The 15550-nt window shown below is 42.0% G+C and overlaps 1 protein-coding gene across 8 annotated transcripts in view; it reads left to right on the top strand.

Moving 5' to 3' along the window:
* Nucleotides 1-15550, top strand: part of HMBOX1 (homeobox containing 1) — a 137681-nt gene that overhangs the window by 55097 nt on the left and 67034 nt on the right. For all 8 annotated transcript variants that reach the window (XM_034766730.1, XM_034766735.1, XM_034766732.1 and 5 more), the window contains exon 2: nucleotides 4428-4511. In XM_034766730.1, the coding sequence (XP_034622621.1) occupies nucleotides 4489-4511 (23 nt within the window). In that variant the 5' untranslated portion in view covers nucleotides 4428-4488. The remainder of the gene's footprint in view (nucleotides 1-4427; nucleotides 4512-15550) is intronic.

Here is a 15550-nt window from a genome sequence, read left to right as displayed (position 1 = left end):
CATTGTAAATTTAAGCTGCCTTTACAGTAACTCAGGCTGGGAACTAGATTGTTCATTACATTCAATTCTACACTTGTGGACATGACATCCATATTAATACTGAATTTTTTTGATATTGTCCCTACTAGGAAAGGGAGGAGTTGTGTGTTTTCCCTGTATTATTAACAGGTAATGTATTTAATTAATAATATGAAGAGGGCAAAGGTTTGTGAGTTTTTACTTGCATATCATCTATAGATTACAATGGCACCTGCTTTTGCTGCTGTGATTAGGGTTGACTCAGCATGTTGGTGTATAATAAAAGGAAGGGGACATTGATACACCGTTGTAGAAGTTTGTTCATGGCTGTAGTCATGTTATGTAGGCAGAATGACCTGGCTAAAATCTAGGGAAATATGAGCTAGATGAAATTACCATAAAGTGGGTGCATAACTGGTTGAAAAACTGTACTCAATAGCAGTTATCAATGGTTCACTATTAAACTGGGAGGATGTATCCAGTAGAGTAGTTCAGGGGTCTGTCTTGGGTCTGGTACTATTCCATATTTACATTGAGGACTTAACAGTGAGGAGAGAGTGCTTGTAAAATTGGTGGGTGACACCAAGCTAGGAAAGGTTGCAAGCACTTTGGAGGACAGGACTAGAATTCAAAATGACCTTGAGGAATTGGAGACATGCTCTGAAAGCAATAAGTTGAAATTCAATTAAGACAAGTGCAAAGTACTACATGTAGGAAGGAAAAATCAAATACAAGACGCAGAATAACTGACGAGGCGGTAGTACTGCTGCAAAGGATCTGGGGATTATAGTGAGTCTCAAATGGAATATGAGCCAACAATGTGATGGAGTTGCGAAAAAGACAGGGGCTTATTAACAGGAGTCGTATGTGAGACTTGGGAGATAATTGTCCTGCTCCATTTGGCATTGGTGAGGCCTCAGCTGGAGTACTGTGTCCGGTTTTGGGTGTCACACTTTAGAAAAGATGTGAACAAATTGGAGAGAGTCTAGAAGAGAGCTACAAAAACAACAAAAGGTTTAGAAAACCTGACCTATGAAGAAAGGTTAAAAAACATGTATGTTGAGTCTTGAAAAGAGAGGAGTGAAGGGGGACCTGATAGTCTTCAAATATGTTAAAGGCTTTTATAAAGAAGGTGGTGATCAATTGTTCTCCATGTTCACTCAAGGTAGGACAAGAAATAATGGTCGTAATGTGCAGCAAGGGAGGTTTAGGTTAGATATTAGGAAAGCTTTCTAATCATAAGGATAGTTGAGCTCTGGAATAGGCTTCCAAGGGAGGTTGCGGAATCCCCCTTATTGGAGGATTTTAAGAACAGATTAGACAAACACCAGGCAGCAATGGTCTACGTATACGGTAAAAGCTGTTTTATCGGGCACTTCACCAACCAGAAAGCTCTATAAACCAGCATTTCTGATCTTCATTGGAAGTCCGGTTTATAGTCCGGTTGGCACAGGGCCAGCAGGGGGTTGGGGTGCAGGAGGGGGTGCGGCGCGCAGGCTCTGGGAGGGAGTTTGGGTGTGGGGGAGGGCTGTGGGTTGGGTGTGGGAGGGGGTGCAGGGTGCCGGATCTGGGGGGCACTCACCTCGGGCTGTTCCCGTCCAATGGGAGTTCCCGTCCAATGGGAGCTGCGGAGCCAGCGGTCGGGGCGGGGGCAGCACACAGAGCTGCCTGCCATGCCTCTGTCTAGAAGCACCTGGGACAGGTTGCTGCTTGCGGGGAGCCACCCGAGGTGAGCGCCCCCAGATCTGGGGCCCCATCTCCCTCCAGCCCCAACCCCCTGCCCTGAGCCCTCTCTGGCATCCAAACTCCCTCCCTTTTAGTTAACCGGTATTTTTCACTTCTCGACACCCCCATTCTCCCAACATGCTGGATAAAACAGCTTTTACTGTACTTGTTCCTGCCTCAGTGCAGGAGGCTGGAGTAGATAACCTCTTGAGGTCCTTTCCAGCACTACATTTCTATGATTTTATGTTTTCATTGTTTCTCTTCTTTAGGGTTAGTCAAATCAGAGAGTCGTTTGAGAAGGCCCTTTGCTATTTCTCCCTGATCAACATTAGACCAACTTTCCTGTTGGCCAAGGAAGATCAGTTGTACCCCTCTCCAGAGGCTGTTGGCACTGCCCCTACGTTAGTGGGAGGAGTCACTAGTTTCCCCTCCTCTTTTTCCTGTTTAACTTATCTACTTTCACAATTTCAGCTACTATGGCTACTCTAAGGACCCCAGATCTGCCCTGCTGTTCCATCTGATATTTGTGACTGTTTGCTATTTGAACGTCCCACATCCACCCCAGCCTTTAACATGGAAAAACTGAATTTCTTATAATTCCTCCCATAGCCTTTTCTCTTCATCTCTTCATTTCCATTGAAATTCTACTATCCTAACCATCACCCACGCCCACAAGCTTGTTGCCCTTTTTGGATGTTTCCTTCTTCTCCTCCCTTCTCTACTTGCATCCAGTTGTTTCTGGTTCTTTATATATAACATGTCAGAAATCTATAGCATCCTTTCTTTTCCATTACCACCACTAAAATCCTTGTCTGTGCTTTGGTCATCTTTCACCTAAGTCACTGCAGCCTCCTCTTCTTTGGTTCCTCATAACTCACCTAGCTCCCACTTCAGTTTTTAAAATTCTGTTTTGTGGCGATGGAAAGTGATCGTCTTTAACTCTAGCGGCTATCTGCACTGCTTCTTCCTTGCTTTTGGCTTAGGATCAAGCATCAGAGGTAGAGTCCTGAACTCGCTATAATTAGACCTTCTGCCCTTCAGAAAGTTTGTATATATTTTAAGATGCGACTTTATTTTGTTTCTGTTTAACACAGAACCTCCTTTGGTTTTCAAAGCTGAAATTTGGCAGTTGGTCAACAATATGATCTCATTGCTTTTATGGCTTTAGCTGAGGGAAAACGTTTTTAATGCAGTTGAGAGATTTAACAAGAGGAGCTGACTGTATAACAATATTTGGAAAGGGAGATTTGGAGGGGAGAGAGGGGGGAGAGGAAGGCTGACTCTGGTGCACACATGCATCTGTCTTTCCCCATCCTTCAGTACGTTCAACGCAGTGTCATGGCTACTATCCCAGGCACAAATTTTTTGGAACCAATAGAAAAGAGGATAGCAGGACCATTGTCCACCAATGCTCATCACTTGCAGTCCCCAAAATTGTTCAGGATCTCACCACTTGATCTTAATGGAAGATCCCAACCCAGCACAGGGAAGTTGAACTGCATCCTCTCTCTCCCCCTAAATCCATGCTAATAGGACTGAGGGGAATAAAATATTGCTTCTTATCCAGCTGGAAGGTTTGCTGTTGTGTGGCAACAGTTGAGCTTTTATTCATGCTGTTCTGTAAGTTTGTGTGGTGCCGTCAGGGTCCCTCTGTATTCTAGGGCTTTTCCATTGATAATTCTAGCTCCAATCATGCATGTTATAGGAATGCAATGCTAGAGTGAAGTAGTCTTTAATACAAGTAACTCTCTCTGTAGTCTGCCTCAGTATGTCCTGCCTGCCTCTTATCAAATGGATGATAGTTCTGTCTTTGTAGTGCTTCCAGCTCATGCCACCTTGGGGAGCAAGTCACTAGAAATGGTAGCTAAAGAAAGCGTTATTAGGTCACCTATTTTCATAATATTTAGCACTTATCAGAGCTTTTTGCAGACATTAACTAATCCTTGTACACCCCTGGAAGGGAGATTGTGTAATTGTGACCAGCATCATTTTACAGAGTAGTAAATAGAGGCATGGATTATTTTTACCCATGGCCATAGAGAGACTATTGTAGTCTGGATTTCTTAGACTGGAGACCCATGGTTATAGAACCAGATGCCACCATTCTCGGTAGAGTTCTATGTATATTGATGTGCATGTTTGATTATGTATATGGAGATGTATTTGTCACAGATTATCATGATAGTAATGAGACTTAACATTTCCAATTTTAAAATATACCTATATTGATGCAGAGAGTACGTGGCTGGTCATCCTTTTGGTGCCTATAAACCTCAAATTGTAACGTGAATCGTCGTAATGTGTATGGTGTTTAAATGTGAAGAATTATTTAGTAAGGGACAATTGAAATCAATGGTGAAGCTCCGATTAATTCAATGGGATGAATCTGGGGCCCTAATTGTACTTGGAATACAACAAAATATTGAAAGATTGTATGGGAAATTGAAGGATTGCAGAGGGGGATTTTCCCTAATTTATCGTATTTAAGAGTGTGGTCCCTGTCTTCTGCTTTCAAAAGGGTGGGTTCAGATAATTTTAATGTGTGTCTTTCTGTCTTGGTAGGCTTTTATAAAGCTGCACATCACAGTGGTATCCAAGTTCTGTTATTAGATAATAAAAATGAAAATGCCTTTACATTTTGAGCAAATTTTAATGGTATTTTTTCTCTCACTTGTCCGTTACAGAATGGTAAATAACGCTGAAGACCCCTGAGTGGCTTTCTGACTTGCCCTCCTCATGTGAAGTATGCTCAGAACCTTTCCAGTAGTGTAAGTACAACAACAAGAAGTCACTCCAGGAAAGTTCAAAAGTTGACGTTTCTGTAATTCAATGTAAAGAGAACAGAGGAATGGTCACAGCTGTGGTCAGGAGACAAATGCTTGTAACTTGTAGATTTGGGCTACACTTAAAATGTATACTGACATAGCTATGTCAGCAGTGGGTGTGAAAAAACCATATCCTTGGCCAACAGAGCTAGGCCAATATAAACCCCAGTATTAATGCAGCTACGCCAACAGAAGAGTGCTTCTGTCGGCACAGCTAATATTCAGGGAGGAGGTGTTCCTACACTGCCAGAAAAACTCCCTCGGTCAGCGTAAGCTACATCTACACTAGGGGGCTTTGCCAGCATAGCTATGCCCACATAGGCTCTGTAGTGTAGACATGACCTTAGAAACTTGGAGGTGAACCATACAGCATTACCATTAAACGCTGGAAATCTTCTCATGTCTCCCGGACGTAATGGTTAAACATCAATGCTCTCAAGAAGGTTTAGCGTCCTTTCTGTGAGTTAGTAGAAGGGGCTACAGAGGCCATATGAGTGGTGATATACAAGAACAAAAAGCCTAAGGCAGTGTCCATTAGACTCTATTTTTGTCTTGTTGTCTTAGGGTTTTTAAAGATAATTGTAAAAGCAATATAAATGCATGTATCCTTATGCTGCTCTATATCTTTGTTTTGCTTTTGTTTATTCATAGATTCTAGGACTGGAAGGGACCTCGAGAGGTCATCGATTCCAGTCTCCTGCCCGCATGGCAGGACCAAATACTGTCTAGACCATCCCTGATAGACATTTATCTAACCTACTCTTAAATATCTCCAGAGATGGAGATTCCACAACCTCCCTAGGCAATTTATTCCAGTGTTTAGCCACCCTGACAGTTAGGAACTTTTTCCTAATGTCCAACCTAGATCTCCCTTGCTGCAGTTTAAGCCCATTGCTTCTTGTTCTATCCTTAGAGGCCAAGGTGAACAAGTTTTCTCCCTCCTCCTCATGACACCCTTTTAGATACCTGTAAACTATCATGTCCCCTCTCAGTCTTCTCTTTTCCAAGCTAAACAAACCCAATTCCTTCAGCCTTCCTTCATAGGTCATGTTCTCAAGACCTTTAATCATTCTTGTTGCTCTTCTCTGAACCCTTTCCAATTTCTCCACATCTTTCTTGAAATGCGGTGCCCAGAACTGGACACAATACTCCAGCTGAGGCCTAACCCAAGCAGAGTAGAGCGGAAGAATGACTTCTCGTGTCTTGCTCACAACACACCTGTTAATACATCCCAGGATCATGTTTGCTTTTTTTGCAACAGCATCACACTGTTGACTCATATTTAGCTTGTGGTCCACTATAACTCCTAGATCCCTTTCTGCCGTACTCCTTCCTAGACAGTCTCTTCCCATTCTGTATGTGTGAAACAGATTTTTTCTTCCTAAGTGGAGCACTTTGCATTTGTCTTTGTTAAACTTCATCCTGTTTACCTCAGACCATTTCTCCAATTTGTCCAGATCATTTTGAATTATGACCCTGTCCTCCAAAGCAGTTGCAATCCCTCCCAGTTTGGTATCATCCGCAAACTTAATAAGCGTACTTTCTATGCCAATATCTAAGTCATTAATGAAGATATTGAACAGATATTTAATTCAAGCTAAAAAGCTTTGGGTGTGAATTCAAAACATCTCAGAATTCAGGTGTCTTTAAATCTGGGCTTTCAGTTAGGCCTTCTAGTTTATATGCTTATGTATGATTTTCACCATAACAACCTCCCACTCCCAGCGGCACACAGTAAATGAGCCACCAGATTTAGAGTTTAGGAAATGTGCCAGATTGCCTGACACTGGCAAGTGAACTCCTCTGTTCACAGAACAGCTATCAAGAAGCAGGACTGCAAGCATTTTCTGTCAATGTGCTCAATTCTGTGTTGGAAGAACCACCTCTAGGGCTCAGATCTGTCTGTGTAATACCAATGCCACCAATATCTACTGTGACAAAGTTCCTCCTCTATCTTGGTGGGTCCTGCGCTTATTGGTGGATTTTCTTGCCTCAGAGATTCACCATGTGGGTTGGGGAACAGCCCAGAGACCTCCCCCTCTGGAAGAACCCACAGTCCAGGTCAATTGGGAGGTTTGGGGGGAACCCTGTGGACTGCAGCTGTCTATAGTGCCTCCTGTAACAGCTGCATGACAGCTACAACTCCCTGGGCTACTTCCCCATGGCCTCCTCCAAACACCTTCCTTAGTCTCACCACAGGACCTTCCTCCTGATGTCTGATAACACTTGTGCTCCTCAGTCCTCCAGCAGCACACCCTCTCATTCTCAGCTCTTTGCACCTCTTGCTCCCAGCTCCTCACACCACAAACTGAAGTGAGCTCCTTTTAAAACCCAGGTGCCCTGATTAGCTTGCCTTAATTGATTCTAGCAGCTTCTTCTTAATTGGCTCCAGGTGTCCTAATTAGCCTGCCTGCCTTAACTGGTTCTAGCAGGTTCCTGATTATTCTAGTGCAGCCCCTGCTCTGGTCACTCAGGGAACAGAAAACTACTCATCCAGTGACCAGTATATTTGCCCTCTACCAGACTCCTGTACCCCACTGGTCTGGGTCTGTCACACTACGCTGAGCCTCATAGCAAGGGTAACAGTTGAGATGGTTTTTGTGCTGTGGCCACCTGTTGACTAAACCACCAACATGTTTCAAAAAGGCCCCTGGAGAGAACTCTGAGACTTTTAGTTGCTTCTGGATTTGAACCAGTAATTTAGAAGTGAAAGGCTTCTTATTACATTACCGGTCTTTTCAGCCATGCTCACCTTCTCTTACCATAGCTGGAAATACTTCAGATTTATTTCAGTATTGATTAGAGACCCCATTTAAAAATTTTAAAGATTTAATTCACAGCAGTTAAGAAACTTGGAGGTAATGTCAGCGCTGCCCTCTACTCCCTTTGTTACCCCTGTATGTTACAGGCTGCAGAATGACCAGTGAACTGAGGGTATGTCTACACTGCAGTTGAAAACCTGTGATTGGCCTGTGCCGGCTGACTCGGCCTGTTGCGGCTGTTTAATTACAGTATAGTTGTTCAGGCTTAGACTGCAGCCCAGGCTTCAGGACCCTGCAGGGTAGGAGGGACCCGAGCCTGAACATCTACACTGCAATTAAACAGCCTCTTAGCCTGAGCCCCTTTGAGCGCAACTCAGCTGCCTCCCATGTCGCTGCGGCCACACTGCTGTTTTTAGAGCACTAGCTTGAGCAGAGCTAATGCATGTCTGTCTACCTGCACTTGGAAGCACACTCCCAGCTACTGTATAGAGATACCCTGAGTGCTTTTCAGCCCTGCATTAAGGGACATGGCTCACCTCTGTCACCTGTTGTTTGTTGTCTTGGCCTCTCCCCGGGGGAGAAGTGTATGCAGTAGAGTGTCTTGTTTTGGTAGGATTTTTTTTTAATGTACACGTTGCTCTGTATTTGTGTTAGAGAAGGCAAGGTCAAATAAATGCGCCTTGCACTTGGAGTGGAAGGTGGTAAGGTTTGTGACAGTCCTTAGTTCCTGGGAGAGTTCATTCATAGTCTTTCCCTGTGTTCAGTAGTCCTCCTATCAGGCACAGCAAAGACATAGTGGAGTCTGCCCTAGAGCCAACCTCTTTAATTCCTACCACACTGCTGTGAGGCAGCAGTGATAGTAGCCCTGATTTTACAGATGGAGAACTTGAGGAACAGAGAGATTAAAGCCTGGGCTACCCCTAAAACGTAGGTCGACCTAGCTATGTTTCTTGGGTGTGAAAACCCCTAGAGCTGTAGTTAAACACACCTAAGTTCTGGTATAGACACGACTAGGTCAATGGAAAAATTCTTGAGGATTTTACAGTGACGTAAAAAACCCCTTTCATCGCTGTAGCAAGTGTCTATGGTATAGCAGCGTAGCACTTGTAGAGTAAACATACCCTATGTGTCTATCTCAGACCACAGAGGGAGTAGATCTCGGAGCTAGTAGTAGAACTCAGGAATTCCAGGATCCTAATCCTGTGCTCAGTCAGAGGTAAACATTTTTGTAAGACTTTGACTATGAAAATAATCCGCTTTTATGTAGTGTATTTTATCTGTATGGTAGATCTCAAAGTGCTTTACAAAGGTGGGCAAATATTATCCTCATTTTACAGAGAGGAAACTGCCGCAGGGCTTAAGTCTCTTGCCCAAGGTGACACGGGAGTGTCAATGGTAAAACCAGGACTAGAGCTCAGGTCTACTTAATACCAACCAGCTGCTATCCACTGGACTACAATTGATCAGCTGTAGAGAATTCCAAAGACTAAGTGGAACAATAGTTTACAGAGAGAACCAGAATGTGGGGCTGTTTTTGTTTTGTTTTTTTGTTTTAAAGCTAGTTCAGAAACCAGAGGACCTCCTAAAGGAGTGATGTGCTGATAGTTGATATTCCACACTCAGCCTGTGTTCTCTGATTTGTGTAGCCGTGAGTATTTGATTACATTGGATTTATTTTCAGACGTTTCAGACTGCTCTTATTAACTGTCACCATTTTGATGGAAAGCATATGGCAGTGTTCTGCATTCATGAGACAGTGTTTTGCATTCATAAACAGAATCAGCAATGCTTAAACTTGGTAGATCAGTTAGTCTGATTTCACTCCTTGGAAGTCTTAGGTTTTGTTTCCTAGAGCAGTCATTAGAAGTGTTGCATTTATGTTTGTGGATCAGGATGAATGGGAGTGGAGTCTTCTTTGAAAATCAGAACGAAGGCATGCAACTGTAAATGCTAATTATGCTATCTTACATGTAGGGATGGCTCTGTATTTATTGACATGATGAGCACTTGTAAGGCCTGATTTTTCTCTTGTACACTGGTAAAACTCCATTGAAGTAGCTGGAGATACTATTGCTTTACATAAGTGTTACGGAGAAGAGACTCATGTCCTTAGTTCTTAACTGCAACCCAGCATTCGTAGCACTGACTGTAGCTTCAAAGGTGGCATTACTGAGGCCTTGTCTTGACTACAACGGTAAGCCGACCTAAGTTACGCTACTTCAGTTACATGAATAATGTAACTGAAGACAACATAGCTTAGGTCAACTTAACGCGGTGTCTACACTGCGCTGTGCCGACGGGAGCACTCTCCCACCGACTTACTCTTCTTGGGGAGCTGGAAAACTGGAGTGTGCGGGAGAGCGCTCTGCCATCGACTTAGCGGGTCTTCACCAGACCTGCTACATTGACATCGCTGCAAGATTCCAGCAGAGCTGATCTACCTGTCAGTGTAGACATGGCCTTAATATATCACAAAGGATTCTGGGACATTTCTGGGACTTAACAGAGAGACAGCTGCCTGCTGTGCATAGCTAAGACAAAAATGGCATACACTTGTGAAGAGGCAACAGAGTGAGCAGAAAACTGGATAGTTTTTGAAGAACAGTCTAGAAATGGTATATTAATGGTTCTAGTTCTAATGCCCCTTACAATGTTGAGCCCTGTTCCATGCTGGCTGTTGTGTGGAGTGATCATAGCTTTAAAGGCAGCTTTTCTTGCTTGAGGTCTCTGCAGGGATGAGCTGCACTGGTAAACCAGGAAAGATGAAAGGCGGAAAAGGGAGGGGAGAAAATGAAGAGACTAGAGGGTTGAAGCCTCTTCTTGATGACTGGGGACATAGATAAAAATGTCTTAGGAGAAAAACGTTTTATATAGTATAAGTTGGGCATAATGTCCAACATGTATATATGGAAAGGCTAGAACATTGACAGCCTGGATGGCTGAAGGTAGAATAGACTTTCGCGTCAAAGACATGGGTTGGTTGAAATCCAGCCTGAATTGCTTATGACATTAAATTATCAGCTCAGCCAGTTAGCTTGTGTGAAATGAGTTATTTGGTCTCAGTCCAACTGGACAAATAAACTGCATAAAAATCACCACCATAATTGGTAGCAAGTGATACTCTTGATGGTGGTCTCATCAGAGGCCTAAGATTCAAGGGAGACTTAACTGCATGTTATGGGGGCAGTGTGAGGGAAGCTTGTACAGCTGCTGTGTGCACTGTACCTGTTTTGTGGATAGAGAAATAGTCTCCAAGGCTGCAAGGTCAGCATTTCTCATCAGCACAAAATTCACAAACACAGAATAAAAACTCTGTGATTAAGAAGTTTATATCAGCAACAAACTGCAAGCAACTCTGTGTTGATTTAAACCTCTCTCTAGTTACTGTTTATCTAGCTTTGTGCCGGATAGACATTATCCAGAGAATACTGTTACCATTTTTATGGTTGATAGGGTCATAACTCACTGGTAAATGTAATTTTAAAGAGGGAAGACAAATCATATGTTAAAGTCAAGGGACAAGGTCATATTTAGTGGCACCCAAAAAACAGTAATCTGTTGCAAATGATCTTTTTATAAAACAAAATTAGGAGTGTAGATGACATGCTTAATGGGATGAAGAATAATGCTGCTACCTGCAACAGCAGTTTATACTGTACATTGCAGATGTGTATCTGAACACGTTCGCATCTTGCAGGTCACAATTGACATGAGTTTATTAGAATTGTGATTCAAAAATCATCCAAGTTTAGGATCTGGTTCTCAACATTTTGGCTTCAGCCCATATCTAGATGGCTACACATCAGATCAAATGCGTATAGTGCTTTGCATCAAAAAGCGCAGCCATTTCTGCAATCTCATGAGTCTTTCAGAGCTTGTGGGGTATAGCCATGCATTTTAATGGAGATTACCAGACCCAGAGGACCTGCAGAAAGAAATCTCTTTAGTGATGGCCAGTGTACATCACATTCATGTCAGCAAGCAGCATAGAGAAACATGACCACTTGTGGCCATTAAGGAGCCCAAAACTTCTCTCAAAAATAGGGATATTAGCCCTGGTGTTCTGGCCTGGTTCCCATTTGAATAATTAAATTCCATTAGACGTATCTGTGATCAGGGTCCAAGGGTGTCCACACTGAGATTGCTCAATCAGGGCAAACTGCAAAGAATGGGGCAGACAATCCCCAAAACTGGTGGTTATTCTAATAATTAAATTCACCAAGCCAACAACAAAACAGTTTCTACAATACCTTACTGGTTACCCAGAAGCCAGAAACCTCAGTTCCCTTAAAACAGTCCAGCCTTGGGCTTCCACCCAGACAGTCAAGTCAAATACGATGAGGAGGATTACTGAAAATCTTGTTCTTCATATAAAAAGTTCTACCAATCCCAAAGGATCGGACAATTAATTACCCACCAGGTCAATTAATATTTCAGATCTTACCCAAATACATGCATACACCCAATTCTTATTAACTAAACTAAAATTTATTTTAAAAGAAAAGGGGGAGAGTATTAGTTAAAAGATCATGATACATACAGATACGAATAAAGTTCTTAGGTCAGTTTCATAGTAGAGATGGTGAGCTTCAGAGTTGCAAAAAGTTCGTTCAAAATTAGTTCCATAGGTTATAGTCCAATGTCCAATATCAGGGTGACCCAGACTGGAGCTGGAGACCTCAGTCTTGCGGCTCAAACTTCCCCTGATGAAGCTTAAGCAGATCTGAGATACAGGAGTTCTTTTTATAGTTCACTGGCAGCCTCTTGACAGCATGCAGTCCTTGGGTGGAGCATTGTGGCTTTGAAGTAGAATCACCTATTTTCTGTATATACAGAGGTAACTAGTTGCATTCATTAGCATATGGTAATTATCCATTAAGCAGTTCATAGACAGTTTACTACAAACTTCAGAGAGAAATATAGACAATGATATTATTACACCCAAGCTTCATCTAAACGTTAATATTCCCTTTTGATCTCTGAATAATAGAGATAGCAACAGATAGGAACCGTCTGTTCACATGGTTAACTGTTTAGCAAGATATAAATAAACACAATTAGTATTACCCCCAATTCTCTAACAATTCAGGTTTGCATTTCAAAGCTCTAGTCTATCTAACATGAAATGGCCCTAATTACTATTCACATATGTTTCTAAAATGTCTCTAAAGGTTGAATTTAGGTCATTTAACCTTCCTAGTTGCTTAACCCTTTCTGGCTCAATGTCACAGTATCATGCAATTTCAATAGGACGTGAAGTTCTTATTCTGTTGCTGCCCTACACTTGTTTTTTTGGGTTGCTCTGAGCTGTTAAACATCTGCTGCATTCTGCCATCTAGAACTTCAGTGGTGGATAAAGATATTCTTCTGTCCACATGGGCAAAGTCATGCTCCTTGGTGGGGTACATTCGTGAAGAACATAAGAATGGCCATACTGGGTCAGACCAATGGTCCATGTAGCCCAGTATGCTGTCTTCCGAGTGCCAGGTGCTCCAGAGGGAATGAACAGAACAGGTAATCATCAAGTGATCCATCCCCTGTCACTCATTCCCAGCTTCTGGCAAACACAGGCTAGGAACTCTTCAGAGCATGGTTTTGCATCCCTGCCCATCCTGGCTAATAGCCACTGACGGGCCTATCCTCCATGAACTTACCTAGTTCTTTTTTTGAACCCTGTTATAGTCTTGGCCTTCACAACATCTTCTGGTAAAGAGTTCCACTGTGTGTTGTGTGAAGAAATACTGACTTTTGTTTGTTTTAAACCTGCTGCCTATTAATTTCATTTGGTGATCCCTAGTTCTTGTGTTATGAGAATGAGTAAATAACACTTCCTTATTTATCTTCTCCACACCAGTCATGACTTTATAGACCTCTATCTTATCCCCCCTTAGTCATCTCTTTTCCAAGCTGAAAAGTCCCAGTCTTATTAATTTCTCCTCATATGGAAGCTGTTCCATATGCCTAATCATTTTTGTTGCTCTTTTCTGAACCTTTTCCAGTTCCAATATATCTTTTTTGAGATGGGGCGATCAGATCTGCATGCAGTATTCAAGATGTGGGTGTACCAGGGGTTTATATAGAGGCAATATGATATTTTCTGTCTTATTATCTATCCATTTCTAATGGTTCCCAACATTCTGTTAGCTTTTCTTACTGTCGCTGCACATTGAGTGGATGTTTTCAGAGAACTATCCACAATGACTCCAAGATCTCTTTCTTGAGTGGTAACACCTAATTTAGACGCCATCATTTTATGTGTAGAGTTGGGATTATGTTTTCTAATGTGCATTACTTTGTATTTATCTATTTATTAGCATTGAATTTCATCTGCCGCTTTCTTGCCCAGTCACTCAGTTTTGTAAGGTCCCTTTGTAACTCTTCACAGACCGCTTTGGACTTAACTATCTTGCGTAGTTTTGTATCATCTGCAAATTTTGCCACCTTGCTGTTTACCCCCTTTTCCAGATCACTTAGGAATATGTTAAACAGTGCTGGTCACAGTACAGACCCCGGAGGGACACCACTATTTACCTCTCTACATTCTGAAAACTGACCATTTATTCCTACCCTTTGTTTCCTATCTTTTAACCAGTTATTGATCCCTGAGATGGCCTCCCCTCTTATCCCATGACAGCTTACTTTGCTTAGGAGGCTTTGGTTAGGAAATCTGTCAAAGGCTTTCTGAAAATCTAAGTACACTATATCCACTGGATCACCCTTGTCCACAATCTTGTTGACCCCCTCCAAGAATTCTAATAGATTGGTGAAGCATGATTTCCCTTTACAAAAACGATGTTGACTCTTTCCCAACAAATTATGTTAATCTATGTGTCTGATAATTCTGTTTTTTACTATAGTTTCAACCAGTTTGCCTCATACTGAAGTTAGGCGTTCCGGCCTGTAATTGCCGGGATCACCTCTGGACCCATTTTAAAAATCAGTGTTGTATTAGCTATCCTCCAGTCATCTGGTACAGAAGCTGAGTTAAATAATAAGTTACATACCACAGTTAGTAGTTTTATAATTTTACATTTGAATTCCTTCAGAACTCTCAGGTGAATCTCATCTGGTCCTGGTGACTTATTACTGTTTCATTTATCAGTTTGTTCCAAAACCACCTCTAATGACTCGTCAACCTGGGACAGTTCCTAACATTTGTCACCTAAAAAGAATGGCTCAGATTGGGGAATCTCCCTCACATCCTCAGCCGTAAAGACCAGTGCAAAGAATTCATTTAGTTTCTCCACAAGGGCCTTATCGTCCTTGAGTGCTACTTTAGCATCTCAATCGTCCAGTGACCGCACTGGTTGGTTAGCAGGCTTCCTGCTTCTCATGTATATTACTTTTTGAGTCTTTGGCTAGCTGTTCTTCAAAATCTTTTTCTGCCTTCCTAATTATATTTTTACACTTCACTTGCCAGAGTTTACGCTCCTTTCTATTTTCCTCAATAGGATTTAACTTTCACTTTTTAAATAATATCTTTTTGCCTCTAATTGCTTCTTTTACTTTGTTGTTCAGATATGGTGGTATCCTCTTAGTATATTTTTAATTTGGGGTATACATTTAAGTTTAACCTCTATTATGGTGTCTTTAAAAAGTTTCCATGCAGCTTGCAGGGATTTCACTTTTGGCGCTGTACCTTTTAATTTCTGTTTAATTAACTTCCTCATTTTTGTGCATTTCCCCCTTTCTAAAATTAAATGCTACCATGGTGGGCTGCTTTGGTGTTTCCCAACAACAGGGATGTTAAATTTTATTATGTTATGGTCACTATTACCAAGCGATTCAGCTATATTCAACTCTTGGACCAGATTCTGTGCTCCATTTAGGACTAAATCAAGAATTGCCTCTCTTCTTGTGAGTTCCAGGACTAGCTACTCCAAGAAGCAGTCATTTAAGCTGTCAAGAAACTTTATCTCTGCATCCCGTCCTGAGGTGACATGTACCAAGTCAATATGGGGATAGTTGAAATCCCCCATTATTATTGAGTTTTTTATTTTTATAGCCTCTCTAATCTCGCTGAGCATTTCACAGTCACTATCAGCATCCTGGGCAGGTGGTTGGTAGCATATCCCTATTGTTATGTTCTTATGATGCAAGCATGGAATTACTATCCATAGAGATTCTCTGGTACAGTTTGGATCATTTAAGATTTTTACTTCATTTATCTCTACTCTTTCTTTCACATCTAGTGCCACTCCCCCACCAGCACGACCTATT

This window comes from Trachemys scripta, chromosome 3, assembly GCF_013100865.1.
Source record: "Trachemys scripta elegans isolate TJP31775 chromosome 3, CAS_Tse_1.0, whole genome shotgun sequence".
Taxonomy (NCBI): Eukaryota; Metazoa; Chordata; order Testudines; family Emydidae; genus Trachemys; species Trachemys scripta.
Note: the sequence above shows the minus strand (reverse complement) of the source record. Positions and strands in the feature narration are given on the sequence as shown.